Source organism: Phacochoerus africanus, chromosome 11 (genome assembly GCF_016906955.1).
Source record: "Phacochoerus africanus isolate WHEZ1 chromosome 11, ROS_Pafr_v1, whole genome shotgun sequence".
Lineage (NCBI taxonomy): Eukaryota > Metazoa > Chordata > Mammalia > Artiodactyla > Suidae > Phacochoerus > Phacochoerus africanus.
In genome coordinates this window covers 49,512,650-49,528,907 of record NC_062554.1, presented here as the reverse complement: position 1 = coordinate 49,528,907, position 16,258 = coordinate 49,512,650, and the positions used below count along the sequence as shown (strand labels likewise).

The 16,258-nt window shown below is 41.3% G+C and overlaps 1 protein-coding gene across 1 annotated transcript in view; it reads right to left on the bottom strand.

The window, feature by feature from the left end:
- Positions 1-467: 467 nt before the first annotated feature.
- The window catches only part of JHY (junctional cadherin complex regulator), a 56,220-nt gene continuing 40,429 nt past the window's right edge, over positions 468-16,258 (bottom strand). The window contains exons 5-8 of the mRNA XM_047754006.1: positions 12,974-13,268; positions 5,139-5,219; positions 4,115-4,243; positions 468-922 (exon numbers count right to left, since the gene is read on the bottom strand). Of these exons, the coding sequence (XP_047609962.1) occupies positions 725-922; positions 4,115-4,243; positions 5,139-5,219; positions 12,974-13,268 (703 nt within the window). The 3' untranslated portion in view covers positions 468-724. The remainder of the gene's footprint in view (positions 923-4,114; positions 4,244-5,138; positions 5,220-12,973; positions 13,269-16,258) is intronic.

The following is a 16,258-nucleotide window of genomic DNA, read 5'->3' as shown; positions in this document are numbered from 1 at the left end:
ATATTTTACAATATTTATGATGGCAAGATATTCAGCAAATTTATACTTGGAGTAAGTAGCTTTGAGAAAGTCTCTTAGAGTTGCCTGAGTTGAGTGCAAAAGGATTTCTGATGAATGTCTTAATGATCTGCTAGAACAACACTAGAATTTGCTTACCTGAGTAGGCACATCTAGAAATACTTCCGTTAAAAAATTTTTTACATTTAAACCCCTTGCTAAGTTTAGAGATTCTATAAATATTTTGGAAATGGTATCTCAAAATTTACTGGTGTTTAGTCCAATCTGAGTTCATCTCAATGGAAAAGGAAGTGTTTATACTTTTATCAGAAAAATGAGAAAGAAACATAGGTAGATACATTTATTTCTGGGTAACTTCAAGAGTTTCATTATGCTAAGAAAGGGGTAGTGATCATTGAAGACGTGAAAAGATCCAATATAAAATGAAAAAGAAATCAGAAGATACAATATAAAACCACAAGGCTTTCGTTCCTTAGTTCATATTCAGCCCCAATTTTAACTGATTTGAAAATAAATAATTAAAATAGTTTTTCTTCCTGGAAAGTCAAATGTGGCCTTTCCATATTTTAAATCCTGTATGAGGCATAGATGGACTGCACTTAGGTGCTGATACCAGGTCATCCGTCTCAATGCAGGGCCACAGGCTGGAGTTTCTCTTCTCTGTGCCCATTCCCTGGGGTGACTCTCGTCTCTGACACGTGTCAGTCTATACAATATGCAGGACTTTGAAAGCAGCCACAGCCTGTTTTTCCCTTTCGTGTCTATTCTGCAGTATTTCCAGCAGTGAGATTTCAGGTAAAGGGTCTTCTTTTCCAGCGTGGGTTGGATTTTTCTTTTCCTTTGAGGTTTGATCACTCAGATTTGAAGGTTTGGGTTTGGGGATGGTCTTGGCATATTCCAAAGCCTAAAAGCATAGAGATAAAATGTTATTTTGAAATGAGAAGTGAGCCCTGGATTCCTTAAATTAAATCCAGTCTTAGGAAAGTTGTATTGATAATGTAAATAGAGATTATTGGTACAATAACCTCCAAAGGCATGGATGAAAATGGAGACCAAATAGAAAAATACAAATAATGCAATATAAAGCAATTGAAACAAAATAAATTAGCCATATAACAAAATGCTGTGGAAAAAAAGAGAGTTGAAGAATGATACATTTAGTTGTGCCTTTGGATGTTTTCTTTACAAAACTGTAGTTTTATTCAAGTCACTTGAAAATAGCTTTCTTATGTGTTTAATCTATTTAGCTTCTGTAGGCTTATTAAAATGAAACTTTTTTTGGGTCTTTTTTGTCTTTTTAGGGCCACACCCATGGCATATGGAGGTTCCCAGGCTACAGGTCCAATTGGAGCTGTAGCTGCCAGCCTATGCCACAGCCATAGCAATGCCAGATCTGAGCCGTGTCTGTGACCTACACCACAGCCACAGCAACACTGGATCCTTAACCCCCTGAGTGAGGCCAGGGATTGAACCTGCAACTCATGGTTCCTAGTAGACTTTGTTTCCACTGCACCACAACGGGAACTCCTAAAGTGAAAATTCCATTAAGGAGATTTTAACAGAACCTTCCATCCAAAGAAGACTTGACACAGCTTGAAACCAAAGACATCACTGGGGTTGAGATGAAACTGAGTCTCCATCATTACACCAACTATTCTTGTCTCTAGGCTCTTAGAACTCTAGCAAGTATTTGTTAGAGGTTGAAAATTATATTTTCCTTTTCTTTAGTATATCTACAGAGATCTGGATACTGAAAAAAGGCAGCCTGTGTTTTTAGGGATGTCAGTTCTGAAAGGCATTACAATAAAAATGAGATCATGATTTCTACATCTGCCTTTGTATCACTTTTATATTTTATTTTTGTATTTTTTTCTTTTCATGGGGCAAAAAAAAATATATATATATTTTAATGAGAGTGTCTCGAGAGCGAAAACAGAAATGGATAGTATATGTAGGTCCTGGATGGGGAAAAAAAATCTGTAAAACAGAAAACCTCCAGATTTCCAAGTGTGTGTAGGTGACTTCCATTGGAATTTCTAATTATAGACTTGTTGCCTTGAGTCCTGTCATGAAAAAATAATGGGTTGGAGAAAAAAGAAAAAGTGGCACCATGGAAACTCAATCAAGTGGATTGAGGTCTTCAAGGTCTGAGGGAGAAAGGCCATAGATAGAAAACATGAGAGTCTGTGAAAGAGAACATGAAGTACGAATTCCTAAACACACCAGAGGGTCACTTGTCCCTCATGCAAAGTGTCCCATGTCCTTACTAGGACAGAGGCAAAAGACTTGCACTGCAAAGCTCGATGTCTCCATTGACCATATTTAATTCACATCACGACTTTGACTTGGATGACCTCTGAGAGGGAGAACATTCTGTGTTTTTATGAAATCATTTCTCATGGGTAGAGGTCCATCCCTTAGGAAGAATGTAGGGAATGAACTTGAGAGAAATAATGAAGGACTTTCTTCGGACATGGGCACCCAGAGGTGGTGCGAAGACTAATTTCTTAAAATTTATATAACGGTAGAGAAGAAAATTGATGGTTAATCCGGATTGCTAGTTTCTGCTAAGAAAGCATTTATTTAACCATTCAATTTTTGTGTGACAAACTTGAAATACTAGGAGGAAAATGTGAAGGACTAAAGAGAATAATGAACTTCAAGAAAAAAGAGAGGCTAACCTTCCAGCATCCTGTGTGTATATGTCCATTTTTACACCAATATCTGAATCATGGTAGCTATAAGAATGGCAATAGTGAAAACATTCTCCTTGTTCAGAAAAATGTTCAGAATTCATTAAGTCTTGAGGTCACAAAGGTTCCCCTCCCTCCTTTTTTTTTTTTTTTTTTTTCTGGTCAATTCCTTTTTTTTTTTTTCTCTGTCTTTTTAGGGCCACACCCATGGCATATAGAGTTCCCAGGCTAGGGGCTGAATTGGAGCTGTAGCCGCTGGCCTTCACCACAGCCACAGCAACTCAGGATCAGAGCCATGTCTGCAAACCTTTATCACAGCTCACGGCAACGCCGGATCCTTAACTCACTGAGCGAGGCCAGGGATGAACCTGCATCCTCATGGTTGCTAATCAGGTTCATTAACCACTGAGCCATGACGGGAACTCCCAATTCATTTTTTTAATTGAAGTATAATTCATTTACAATGTTGTGTTAGTTTCTGATGTACAGCAAAGTGATTCAGTTACACATATATATACACACATGTATATTATTTATCTTATTCTTCTCCGTTATGGTTTTTTATAGGGTATTGAATATAGTTCCCTGGGCTATACAGTAGAACCTTATAATCTATTTTATTTCTCTTTTATTTTATTATTTTTGGTTGCACCTGCTGAATGTTGAAGTTAAGGTTTCCTTTTTTTAAAAAAATATTTTAACAAAGTATAGTTGATTTACAATGTATTAATTTCTGCTGTACAGAAATGATTCAATTATATACATATATGTATATAGTTTTTCATGTTCTTTTCCATTATGGTTTATCACAGGATATTGGATATAGTTCCCTGTGCTATACAGTAGAACCTTGTTGTTTAACCATCCTGTATCTCATCGTTTGCACCTGCTAATCCCAAACTCCCACTCCATCCCTCCCTCAGCCCCTCTCCCTTGGCAACTACAAGTCTGTTTTCTTTGTTATATTATATGGTATTTGTCTTTCTCTTTTGACTTCACTTGTATGAGAATCTCTAGTTCCATCCATGTTGCTGCGAATGGCATTATTTCATTATTTTGATGGCTGAGTAATATTCCATTGTATATATGTACCACATCTTCTTTATCCATTTGTCAGTGGACATTTGGGTTGTTTCCATGTCTTGGCTATTGTGAAGAGTGCTGCTGTGATCATAGGGATATATGTATCTTTTCAAATTATAGTGTTGTCTGGATATATGCCCGGGAATGGAATTACTGGATCATATGGTAACTCTATTTTTAGTTTTTTGAGGAACCTCCATATTGTTTCCCACAGTGGCTACACCAGTTTACACTCCTACCAACAGTGTAAGACGGTTCTCAACAAAGTTTTCCTTTTAATTCTCATTGAAAAGATAACTGCCTTAGTGAGAAAGTCTTACCTTTTGCCGAGGGACGGCAGATTTATTTTCCGTTTTTGCTGTTTGTGGCTTTGACAGGAGGGATAGCGTCTTCATGTTGTGCTCTTTCACTTGTTTTGCATATTCCTTTTGCTGAGTTAATTTCTGCATCTGTTCAGAGAAACAAAGGGAGGGTGACTCACGGTCTGTGCTGTATTTAAAGTGACACTAGGGGTTTCCCGGTGGTCTAGTGGTTAAGGATCTGGTGTTGTCACTGCTGTGGCTCAGGTTTGAGCCTTGGCCCAGGAAATTCCACATGATGCAGGCAAGGCCAATAAATAAATAAGTAACAAATAAAGACACTAATTTTAGTGAGCTAGGCATATTGTATCAACAGGGAAAATGGAATTACTGCATGTAAGGTGACAGCAGTGAAATGGTTAATGTTTCTCCTAGAAATAGTCTCTCTGGAGGGGGAACATCACTACAATAGCACACCCAGGGTTCTCTTAACAGTAGCTAAATCACATTCAGCCTCTTCTTTGTTGCGTTTACCCAATTTATTTTCATTTTTGCTTCTAACTTTGAACTCTACTCTCTTTTTATGCCTTGAGTGCAACTGCAGTTAAAACACATTAAATGAAGATCTCCTTTCACTAGAGGAAAGAGAATAAAGTGGATGCACTTTTCATGGGTTGGGAAACTCTTACCCTAAGTGTCTTCTCTGTGGCCACTCCTCAGTATTATCAAGATAACTCTCTTGGGAAAGACCAACAACCATATAACACCCACACACACATCTCTTTTCATGTACATGCATCCCACTTTTCTGTTTGGGCCTTCAAGACTAACTAAAAGGGGGATACATAAAACAACAGTGGCTAAGTAATTTTATTTTATGGTAGAAGGCGTGCCTGGGGCTTATTACCAATGCTGTTTCAGCAGGGGCTCTCTTCAGAGTGAGACACTGGAATGGGGACTTTGGTTCTGGGGGTGTCTTTATGTCATCCTGCTGAAAGACAAAGGGCAAATCCCAGCCTGGATGCTGTATGTACATCACACCCACCTTGTCTCTGATGGACTCAAGGTCAGGTCCAAGGCCTCCAAGCTTCATGTCTCTGTGCGGATAACCTTTCAGCTTGCAACTCTAAAAATACAATCAAAGAGACAGTTTCTTTTAAAGACTGTGTGTCTCCCCTCCCCCATGTTGTCATGGTCACATAAGGGAAGAAGCAAAAAGAAGTGCGGCAGCCTGTGGACCGGGGGAGAATGGGTGCATTTCCTGACAATCCTCCCATGTTACTGGTAGTCAGTGATAAGAGTTTCTTTGGTAATTTGCAGCTGGTGAGCTAACATGTTTTGACTTTTCCACTTCTGCAATAAAAAATAAATGAAATTCTGAAAATTATAAATAAAAATTTTCAAGTGAGAAAAGCGCGGCTTTGTTATAGACATTTTTAACATAATGGATGCATTACCACTCTGCTGCTGCTGCTATTACTAGTATGTCTAGTCCTGTGCTGTTCACTGAACCAGATGAGTTCTCTGGAAGAGGCGATCTGGACGAACCCGGTAAGCACGTGGCTTCAGAGAGAGAGAGATGGTGCCCTGCCTAATGTCATCATATTCAAAAGAAAGGAGACATCTAAGGGTTAAGAGTCTAAGCGAGACCCAAGGAGAAGTGCACTTCATTCCGTGTGGTTTTGGATATTTTGAAGTGCACAAGTAATTTTATATGAGAACTTTTTTTACTACTCTGGCATATTTAAAGGGACAGAATAACAGAGGGAGGCAATTTAATTATTAAATTATGACACATGAGCACAATAATAGGCAGGCAAAAAACTAAACCTCTCCTGATTGCACGATGGATGGATTAAGACAGTTCCCAAACTCCTGCTTTTGACGCAAATTCAGACTTGCTACTTACAGCAGATGCCCTTATGGGAAAACCCAATCCTTTTTTCTTTGAGTTTGTGACTTCATTTGGTTGTCTTTTTTGGGAAGAGCTGGAAGGGCCATACCAAGGAGGTGGTTTAGGTGACAGTAATGATCTTAGGGCACATCTAAGTTGGAGCTTAAGAGCCATTCCATGGAGGTGACAGTTCTGTAGTCACTGGGCATGGTACCACCTGGCTATGTGCTCATGACAAGGCATGGTGTTTTTCTAAATTTTGAAAATTTCTCTTAATTATTAAGTTTGAAAACATACAATATATCTAAATGTGCCCTTTCCTGAGAATTTCACAGAGGTGGTTCAGACTTTAAAAACAAAACATTTCATCACATAGTTACAGCATGTAATTCTTGCTCTTAACAGTGAACCTATGCATATGCGTGTATCAACTGTTACAAGAACGTGTTCTACTCACAGAGCCTATTGACTGGCTACCCAGAGGTCAGACCCATTAGCTTCTGCATTGCTGTTTCCCAGGCTCAGAGCCAAATACTCTTTTCTCCAGATCCCAGCACTGAGCTCTGGCCCATGAAATATGAGTGAAAATTTGCTGAAAAGGTAGAAGGTGCATCTTGGAAAACTTTTATTCTGATTGGCCAACCCCCTCCCCCTTTTATTGTGCCTCAAATGTGGATGTGATTTTTGGAGCTGCAGCAGCAATCTTGTAATCAGGAGGGAAAAAAAAGAACAAGAGAATCATACTAATATTGGTTCTAATGTTTTGAGCTGTAGAACCACCTACAGCAACTACCTACTGGTGGATTAATTATAAGAACGAACCCTTACTTGTCAAGTTGCTATAAATAGTAATTCTTTGACTTGCAATTGAAGGCAATATTTCTATGGCCCTACAATATTTTTATGATACATCTTAGTGCTTCAAAAGGCCCAAATCATGTGTCATTTAGGCAATACTTCTACACAGCAAGGATGAAAAATTCTGTAAATGAACTTGTCTGATTTGGAGTTCCCTTCATGGCTCAGTGGAAATGAATCTGACTGTCCATGAGGATGCAGGATCCATCCCTGGCCTCGCTCAGTGGGTTAAGGATCCAGCATTGCCATGAGCTGTGGTGTAGGTTGCCGACGTGGCTTGCATCTGGCGTCGCTGTGGCTATGGCATAGGCCAGTGGCTACAGCTCCAATTCCACTCCTAATCTGGGAACCTCTGTATGCCTTGGGTGCAGCCCTAAAAAAAACAACAACAAAGAAAGAATTTGCCTGATTCGAATGTGAAACGTTCACAGTCAAAACTCTTTGGGTGTATCTAATTCTAAGGGTCAGAGAAGATTCTTTCTCAAGAAGCCTTTGGATTAAAACAATTGAAACATTAGTAACATTAAAGTATATAAAAGAAATATTGTTCACTCAAGGCATTTCAAAATCATAAATTATCTTTAAGAGAATAGTCATCACCCGGCAAAACCACTACAGCTGCTTCCTGCCTTATAGATGGATCTGTTCATACTTCTATAAAATTGTCCCTGTGCCACAAGTTACTTTGTTTTTTTTTCCACTGAAAATGTTACTACTATACTGTATTTCCTTGTCACTAAATGTTTTTTTACAAAAGTGTAATTTTTATGTATAACATTTGATTGTTCATAGTTGAATTATTTAGTAAGTCCTCTGAAGGTCAAACATTTAAGATGTCCAGGAATAAGCATTGTTGGTGGGCTACTCTTATTATTTCTTTGAGATCAGTTAAGAGACGTGAGATGATTGAGACAGAATCATGAACTTAGGGCCATTCATGAACATCTCTGTCAACAAGGCATCAGAATGCTCTTTTTGTCCAAGCCTCAATGACACTGGGTATTATCACATTTTAAAACCTTTGGTACTTTTTTTTTTTTTCTTTTTAGGGCCAAACCCATGGCATATGGAGGTTCCCAGGGTAGGTGTTGAATTGGAGCTGCAGCTGCCAGGCTACACCATAAGCCACAGCAACATCAGATCCGAGTCAAATCTGCGACCTACACCTACAGCTCATGGCAACGCCAGATCCTTAACCCACTGAGTGAGGCCAGGGATGAACCTGCAACTGCATGGTTCCTAGCTGGATTCATTTCTGCTGCTCCATGACAGGAACTCCCCTTTGGTACATTTTAATAGGAAGTGAACTCAGTTATCCTATACTTTGCAATTGCAACTTTGTTCTTTATCTGGGCTAGGCCATCTGTGCCATTGTTTTGCAATCACCAAGTTATCATCTATTTGACAAAGTAAACCAATAAGGAAAGAGGAGAGAACCCCAGTCACATCCAAGTCATAAATCCAATTTGTCCAACACTATGAGAGAATGATGATCAGTGCCCAGAAACCACATCCTTAGTCTGAAGCAGCTTAACTTTAATCATTCCACTGACTCACAAAAGATATATGGTGAAGCATGAATAATTGCTTATCGCAGTTGTTCCTATTGCCTTTCTTACTGTTAATTACCTCAAATAAATAGCATGGATGTCACAGAAAAACAGAGCCACAGGTCTAGCATCACAGACTGGCATGAAAAGGAGAGAGTGTGGCCCAAAGGAGCCGTCTCCAAATGCCACTGACCCCCCGACAGGATGAGCTGCTTCGAGTGAAGAGATGCTTCTCAAGGGAAAACGGCGGCTCCTGACAGTTTGTTCTGGGTGACTGGCAATGAAAAATCCTGGATTTACTTGTTTGCCTCAAGTAATCCTGATTGGTTCTCAGTGCTGTCATTTTGTTTGATCTCTTTCCATCAGAAATCTTTTTAACGGCTTTACTGGGATAAAATTCACACACCACAAAATTCGCTCATTTGAAGTTGTAGGATTCCACGGGTTTTGAATATTCGTCAAGTTGAGCAAGCATCGCCACAATCCAATTTTAGAACATTTTCATTATCCTAAAAAGAAACCCCAGACCCATTAGCCGTCAGTCCCCTCCCCACCTCCTCCAGCCCTAGGCAACCACTAATCTACTTTCTGTCTCTTCAAAAGGCTCTCATAGTAAAATAATCCCTAGCATTTACTTTGATTTTACCTCTCTTTGGCTGTTATGAGACCAAGAGGTCCCACTAGCACCATGCCCCCCAATTTAAAAAAATTAAATCAACAATAATCATCTCATTAGGTCTCCAGATGCAGGGGGAAAAGACAAGCAGGTTTGCAATAGATCCTGATGTTCGATGCTCGTCTTTGCCTGAGATGCACAGAGGCGGACCTCAGGCAGCCCCGGCTCCAGCTGGTAACTGACCAGACCAGCCCTGCCCCTTGGAACTGGGGTGTCCACCCTTTGTCTCTTTAGCACGGTTCGAGTAGGATTTCCTGGGGGAAGGTTTCTGGCAGTAATTAATCACACTTCCTCTCAAACCAGAAGAGTGACTTTTATTGTAAACTTGGGGTCAAATGTGCTTGAATGGAAAATGACATTGACCATCCTGGGAGGACTTGTTTCAGCTCTGAGATGTGCCCCCGCTGTGGGGGACACTGCAGGGCTCTCTTCCAGAACATTCCTCAGATGTGTAAGGGTGAGAAAGATACTCAAAGACGGGATGAAAAACAATGCCTCAAATACTGGGGACCAGCAAGTGAAGGAAATTTGCTCTGCGGTTGCTAAACTTAATCCGAATAAACCTCTTCTTAGGAGCAGTGAAGCAGCAACACCCAGATTGTCTGTGACAGCAAACACATGAGTTAATCACTGCAGCTCAGCTCAACACAGTCAGCTGTCAGAGGACTCCTTTAAGCAGGTATTTGGTGGCGGGTGGTGGTAGATATTTTTATACTGTTTGTCATCGCTTGCACTGTGTTAATCTCTTACTGCCTGACGTCTGGCTTCAATGGCGTGGACAATGGCTGAGGATTCATGAATCAGTCACCACAGAACTGCCAAAAGAAGAGGGACGGCGCTTGGGCCTATTATCTTGACAAATCCTTGGATTTTTCACGTGATTCAAGTTGATTCCCTTGGAAACCAGGAGATTTGCTTTGAGGAGGAAATGGGCATGACCTGGGCAATGCGTCCCCCTGTCTGGGGCCCGGCGACCTGCTGTCCAGTACAAAGAGCTCGGGTCTCAATCACTTTAGCTTCTGGAATGGCTTTCCGGACAAAGAGGGCTTCTGTGTCTTTGTAGGACGTAGGCTGAAGGTGTGGGATGGAGAAAACGGATACGTGGGGAGTGGGGATCGTAACATCTCTGAAGGAAAGCACGAAGGGAGGGATTTCCCAATTGGAAAGAGGGCTAGGGAGGCAGCAGGCAGTGGAAGGTCTCTTTGTTCCCCCTCCCCGCCCTCCCGATCTTAGACGGCAGTGACAGCATCCCTGGGTACCATCCTCTGCCTTCTCCTGGGAAAACATGAATTCAGACTATGCAGAGGGGACAGGGGAGGCGGGGGGAGGAATCTCAACACTTAGTCGACACCTGCTCTTTACTAGGTGCTAAGCTAAGGTTTAGCACCGTAATAAGTACATGAATAACAAGTACATTATGTCACTTAATTGTCAAGTCAAACCTAGAAAAAGAACCATTCTGATTGTGCATCTGAGTTAAGAGGGGCTAGGTGAGTTAATAAGTTCCCCAGTCACAGAGAGATGAGGTGAGGAGAATGGAGAAATATCTGAGTCCGTGACTTCTATTAAACTGCTCCCTAGGAACTGAGTTCAAAGCTTGCCTTTTCAACAATAAGCCACAGTTGGCAAGAACCCTAATCCAGAAGGTTCTCTTCCGAGGTAGTGTGTTTGAGCTATTTCTTAGGCCCTGGTAACCCATAAATTCCAGAGTGAACAGGACGCCCTCACCTTGAGACTGTGTTGGCTCCTAAGCTTTGAATACATTTCCCTTTAGAAGTAATAATATGCATGGCGTCTGGCTTCCTAGCCTGGTTTACAAACCATAACGCATTCATGAAGTACTTGAAAACAGTACCAAATCATACCTCAGCACTAACTACCATGTAAGGATGTTTCTGTGGAAAAATAAGTTACTTGTGATCCCAGAAACACATTTCTTCTTATTTACAATAAAGCTGGGGGTTATTCTAGCTCCAAACAACCAGGAGTGGTTTCCACGATGTGGGAAAGAATTAGGGACCCCAGCAGGATGCAGGATGTGAGGGAGCGTCAGGTGAGGAGTTCAGATTGGGGGTGTGTGAAGGAGCAGAGGAAGGGACTCCAGGGTTTGAGCGAGCTGAAGACCTGGGCTGAGCAGGCTCTAAGGTGGGGGCTGCAGCAGTGGGCTGGGGCCTTCATATGCATCAACCTCTGAGGTCACGTCTCAGGAGAACACATCAAACCAGTCGTCCTTTTCTTCTCTGTGCTGTGACCCAGTGTCATTCTAGTCCAGCTTTCCCTTCTTCTCTTCAAGGCTACCCTTTCATTTTTCTCTGAGGATGCCAGGTGAGGGTCTGCTGACTTCATGATCATTTAACTTCCTGGAGTGCTTTGCATCTGCCCCGCACACCGTAGAGCAGCCTTTCTAAAACTTGGATCTAACCATGGTTAAATTTTTCACTGCCTCCTACCAGCATGTACCCCTACCTCCCAGCTGAGAGGCTGGAGCACCCCCGCCTTCTTCTAATGACAAGATCCTTGAAGACCTGGCCCCGACCTACTTCTCAACTCTGGACACTCAGCACCTCCCAGTTTGAGTGACAGCAAACCCTGAAATGCTTCAGTTCCTAGCATGGGACGTGTTCTCCTAAGCTTTGGAACAAAGTCCCTCTGCCAGAAAAGTTCTTTCAGTCTTTCTCCTTTTGTTAACTCTCCGTCATCCTCTAAGACTCTTGACAATCACTTTCTGAGGCTCTGCATGACCCCTGGGTGGGGATGTGACCCCCTTTGGGCTCCTCTGTGCTCCTCCTGCAGCTCTCTTTTTATTTCAACACAATACCAAAGCCATGTACAGGCGTGCCTTCCCCAGTTCCACGCAACTGCCAGCTCATTCTCTATACATCCCAGCACTGGACACTGTTCCCGGCAGGAATTCAACAACTATGTCTTGAACTGAACTAAGGATGGCTCCCTAAAACTGCCTTACAGTGGACGTCTCCCTCTGGACCCAGACCCTCTTTCCCCCAGCTGCTGGGAGTGTCATCTGCTGTGGCTCACACCTGAGTCCCTCCCTAAGAACTGCCCTGAGCTAAATGGAGCTGCTGTGCCCCAGCAGTAGTCACAGCCAGTGGGTGATCCTGGTGTGGGAACAAAAGCTTGGGTTCCTTGCCTTTGAAGGGCCATGCCAACCTTTGAACCCTAGTGGGCTTTGCTGTGGTGTCTTGCACCTGCCTCAAAGGTGCCCCTTCTCCCTGGGCCCGGCCCTGCCCCTCCCCTCACAGGGGTGGTTCCTGAGGCTCTCCTTACAAATCTCCATTTCTCATTCTATTCGCCAGGCACCCCAACTCACCACAGGCCTATTGCTTCCAATGAGGAGGAAGCAATAAATCCGAGCACATTTCCCAGCCTTTTCCTTACTATTTGACACCAGAAACAACTGATCTTTGGGTTTTTGTTTGTTTTTTAATTGTGACAGTGGAGAAACACAGAGGACTTAAAAAGGCTCCTTCGATGCGCCTTCCTTTCTTCCTGGCAAACCTCTCTGCCTCCCACTCCCATCTCCTTTACTTAACAAAAGAGACCTGATGCAAAATATTGAAGTACACAAATACGCTGGTAATGGTGAATCTTGTAGTGAACAAAGAACACAGTAAAGCTTGGCAAACATTTCAGAAAAGCTCAGTCACTGGCTAGCTTGGGTGTTTTACCGCAGGAACTGAGGTGAGATGAGGCCAAGAAGAGTTTTCATGGGGTGGGGATGGAGGAGGGGGAGGGAAGATGGGGGGAGGGGGAGATGTGCATCCCCATTCCAGGCTCATGATAAGGGGGATGACAGTCAAGGTCCCTGTGTAGTATCGAAATAAAAGGTTATTTGGTTAAACAAAGAAAAAAAGGTTACTTGGTAAGTAAGATGCTTTTGATACCTTAGGGCCACTTCTTTTCCTGTGCTTTCCCCCATTTTCCAGTTGAAACAGAGAGCCTTCAGAATTGCTCCGGCTAATTTTCACTTGGTTTCTTTGGCTTTTCTCTGAACTGAGTTGGGATTCACTTTCCACCCTTGACAATATGGGTGGAAGAGTGACTCCCGGTAAGGCTCCTTCGTGGGGCTGCACCTCGGTCAGCTGCATGAGGGCTTGCTGATGCTGCTCCATTATCTGGGCGAGCCGGGAGTCGGGAGATGCTCTAATAGGTTGGCTGTCAGAGGAAGAGTGGAATTTCCTTAAAGAGGAAGAAAAAAGGCACAAATCTGTTAATAAAACCCAGATACAGAAGACTTTTAGCTTAAAGGCCTTCTGAACCATTACATTGATGCATTTATCACTCTCCCAATCAAATTAAGGTCCTTTAACTTAATCTTTTCATAAGTACATTAATTTCTTATCTTAATATCCTCCTATTTTTTTCTATAGAATATGCTAGCCCTGGCTTAGAACTTTCATTTAGTGCATCCAGAATAGAGAAAAAAAAAAAAACAACAACAACCCATCATTGTGAAAAATCAAGGACCTCCTCCACCACAAAATACCTGGAAATGTTGGATTAAATTAAACATCATTTTACTTACATAGCTGAATTTATAAGAGAGACAGGTAATCTTCAAAGACCATAAGCTAAACAAGAACCAAAACTAAAGCAGATTTTGGATACACTGAAGCTACAATTCTTTGAAGGAATTCTGGACCTAAGTGCTTGAATTTCAACATTTACACTGGGATGGGATGTGTGAGATCTTGGCCTTGTGTGGGACAGGGAATCTGAACTGAGATGCCTGTGTGAAGGCTGTCACCCTTGAAGAGCTACGCCCTCAATAAAAAGGTGGATTAGTGAAAAACTCATTGACCAGCCTTGAGAAACAAGAGAGCAGGCTTATCTGAGTCTAGGCTCTGAACTGGAAAAAAGTTCCCTGTGAATATCTATGGGACAATATTTGGAATTTATATTTACCTTACCCACATAATCATGGAAATCCAGCATTAAGAAATTAACATAAAAATAATCCTGGGGTAAGACCCCCTCTGTTCATGTCTGGGAGAAGCAAATACAGAAGTTCTCTGGAAGGATACATTCCCACCCAAGCCTGCCTTGCTGTCTGCACATCAGATGGCTAAACATAAGTTCACAATCCCAAATCCTAGAACATATGAGGAAATAACCTACCAAGTATGAGAGTCAGACACACGAACATGCATGTGCGCGCACACACACACACAGAGTAGATTTCTAGGTAGCATTCATAAGTAAACATGTTTATAATGATTAAAGACGTGCAAGAAGAAATCAAATCCCTGAGAAATGTATTCTGAAAAAAACCAGGAAGGTTTTAATTGAAACCATAAAGAAAATTCTAGACATGAAAGACACCATCCCTGAAAATGTACATCTCAGTGGATATATTAAAGAGTATGAAGAGACTTCTAAACAGGAAATTTCTCAGAAAAAAAACGCAGAGAGATAAGAGTTTGAAAATAAGAAACAATTTAAAGGACACAGAGTCTAGAATAAGAGAATCAAATATACATCCATTTGGTGTTCCTGAAGGGAAAAAATAGAACAGACAGAAGAGACATAATATTCAAAGGGGAAATGGGTAATAATTCTCCAGAATTTATGAAAGAGATGAACTGTCATATTTCAGAATAACAGAAAAATCACAAGCAGGATTACAAATTTCAAACCTAGATGCTTCGCAGTGAAGCTTCAGAATACCAAAAACCAAAAAGAGCCCTCAAAACAAACAAGAAAAGAAAAAAAAGACCAAAAAAAGAGAATTACATTGACAAAAAGACTTTTCAAAGAAATACAGAAACCAAGAAATAGAAAAACAGTTTTTTCAAAGATTTTAATTCATAGAAACTATAAGATACAGAGTAAGGTTAAACTATAAGATACAGAGTCAAGAAAAGAAATTTCAAGTTTACCATGGAAATGCACTTGCTGCAAGAACTTCTTCAGGAAGAAAATAAAGCAGAAGAAAGAATGTGAGGTGAAGACATTAATACACAATAGGTTAAATGTAAAACAACGTTGACTCTTTACAACGATAATAAAAGCAATGAATAATTTCTGAGGTGCTGGACACAATTAACGTGTGACAGAAGGGGTGACTAGATTAGATCAATCCCATGATTTTGAATATGTCTGGAGGAGTATCAAAATATTAATTTAATGCTAGACTAGTTAAGTATATAAGTTAATATATTATTTCCAAATCAGTAGAGGGAAAACATAACAGAAAATTCTATCAGTTCAATAGACAATATTAAAACAAAGAAGCATAGAAAAAGTTGGGTGGGGGAGTTCCCATCGTGGCTCAGCAGAAATGAATCTGATTAGCATCCATGAGGATGCAGGTTCGATCCCTGGCCTCGCTCAGTGGGTTAAGGATCCAGTGTTGCCATGAGCTGTGGTGTAGGTCGAAGATGCGGCTCAGATCCTGCATTGCTGTGGCTCTGATTTGACCCCTAGCCTGGAAACCTCTATATGCCCCAAGTGTGGCCCTAAAAAGCAAAAAAAAAAAAGAAAAAAAAAAAGAAAGTTGGGTGGTTAGGACAAATTAAGATGGTAGCAATTTATGTGTGAGTATCACAAAAAGTGTAAGTAGTCTAAAGTTTAAAATCTGTCCACAAGTAACATCAAAAGAAAAGCCAAACAAAAAACACATGAACTAAATAGTTTTAAAGGAAAATTCTATAAAACTTTCAAGTAACAGATAAGTCCAATTGTATATGAAGTGTCCCAGAGGATATAAAATAGGGTAATAATTACTTTAAGGCTGGTATAATTTTTTTTTTTTTTTTTTTTTTACTTTCTAGGGCCGCACCTACAGCATGTGGAGGTTCCCAGGCTAGGGGTCCAATTGGAGCTGCAGCTGCTGGCCTACTCTACAGCCACAGCAACGCCAGATCTGAGCCAAGTCTGTGACCTACACCACAGCTCACGGCAACGCCAGATCCCTGACCCACTCAGCAAGGCCAGGGATCAAACCCGTATCCTCAAGGATATTAGTCGGATTCGTTTCCACTGCACCACAGTGGGAACTCCCAAGGCTGGAATTAATCTTAATAACACATCCAGATGGGGCCAGTGGCAGACTGGAAAATTTTAGGTCAGTCTTACTTCCTGCCTGTGAAATATTAAATCCTAAACAGTTTTAACAAATCAAATCAAGCAGTTTATTAAAACAGTGTGACAAGTTGGGTTAATCCTAG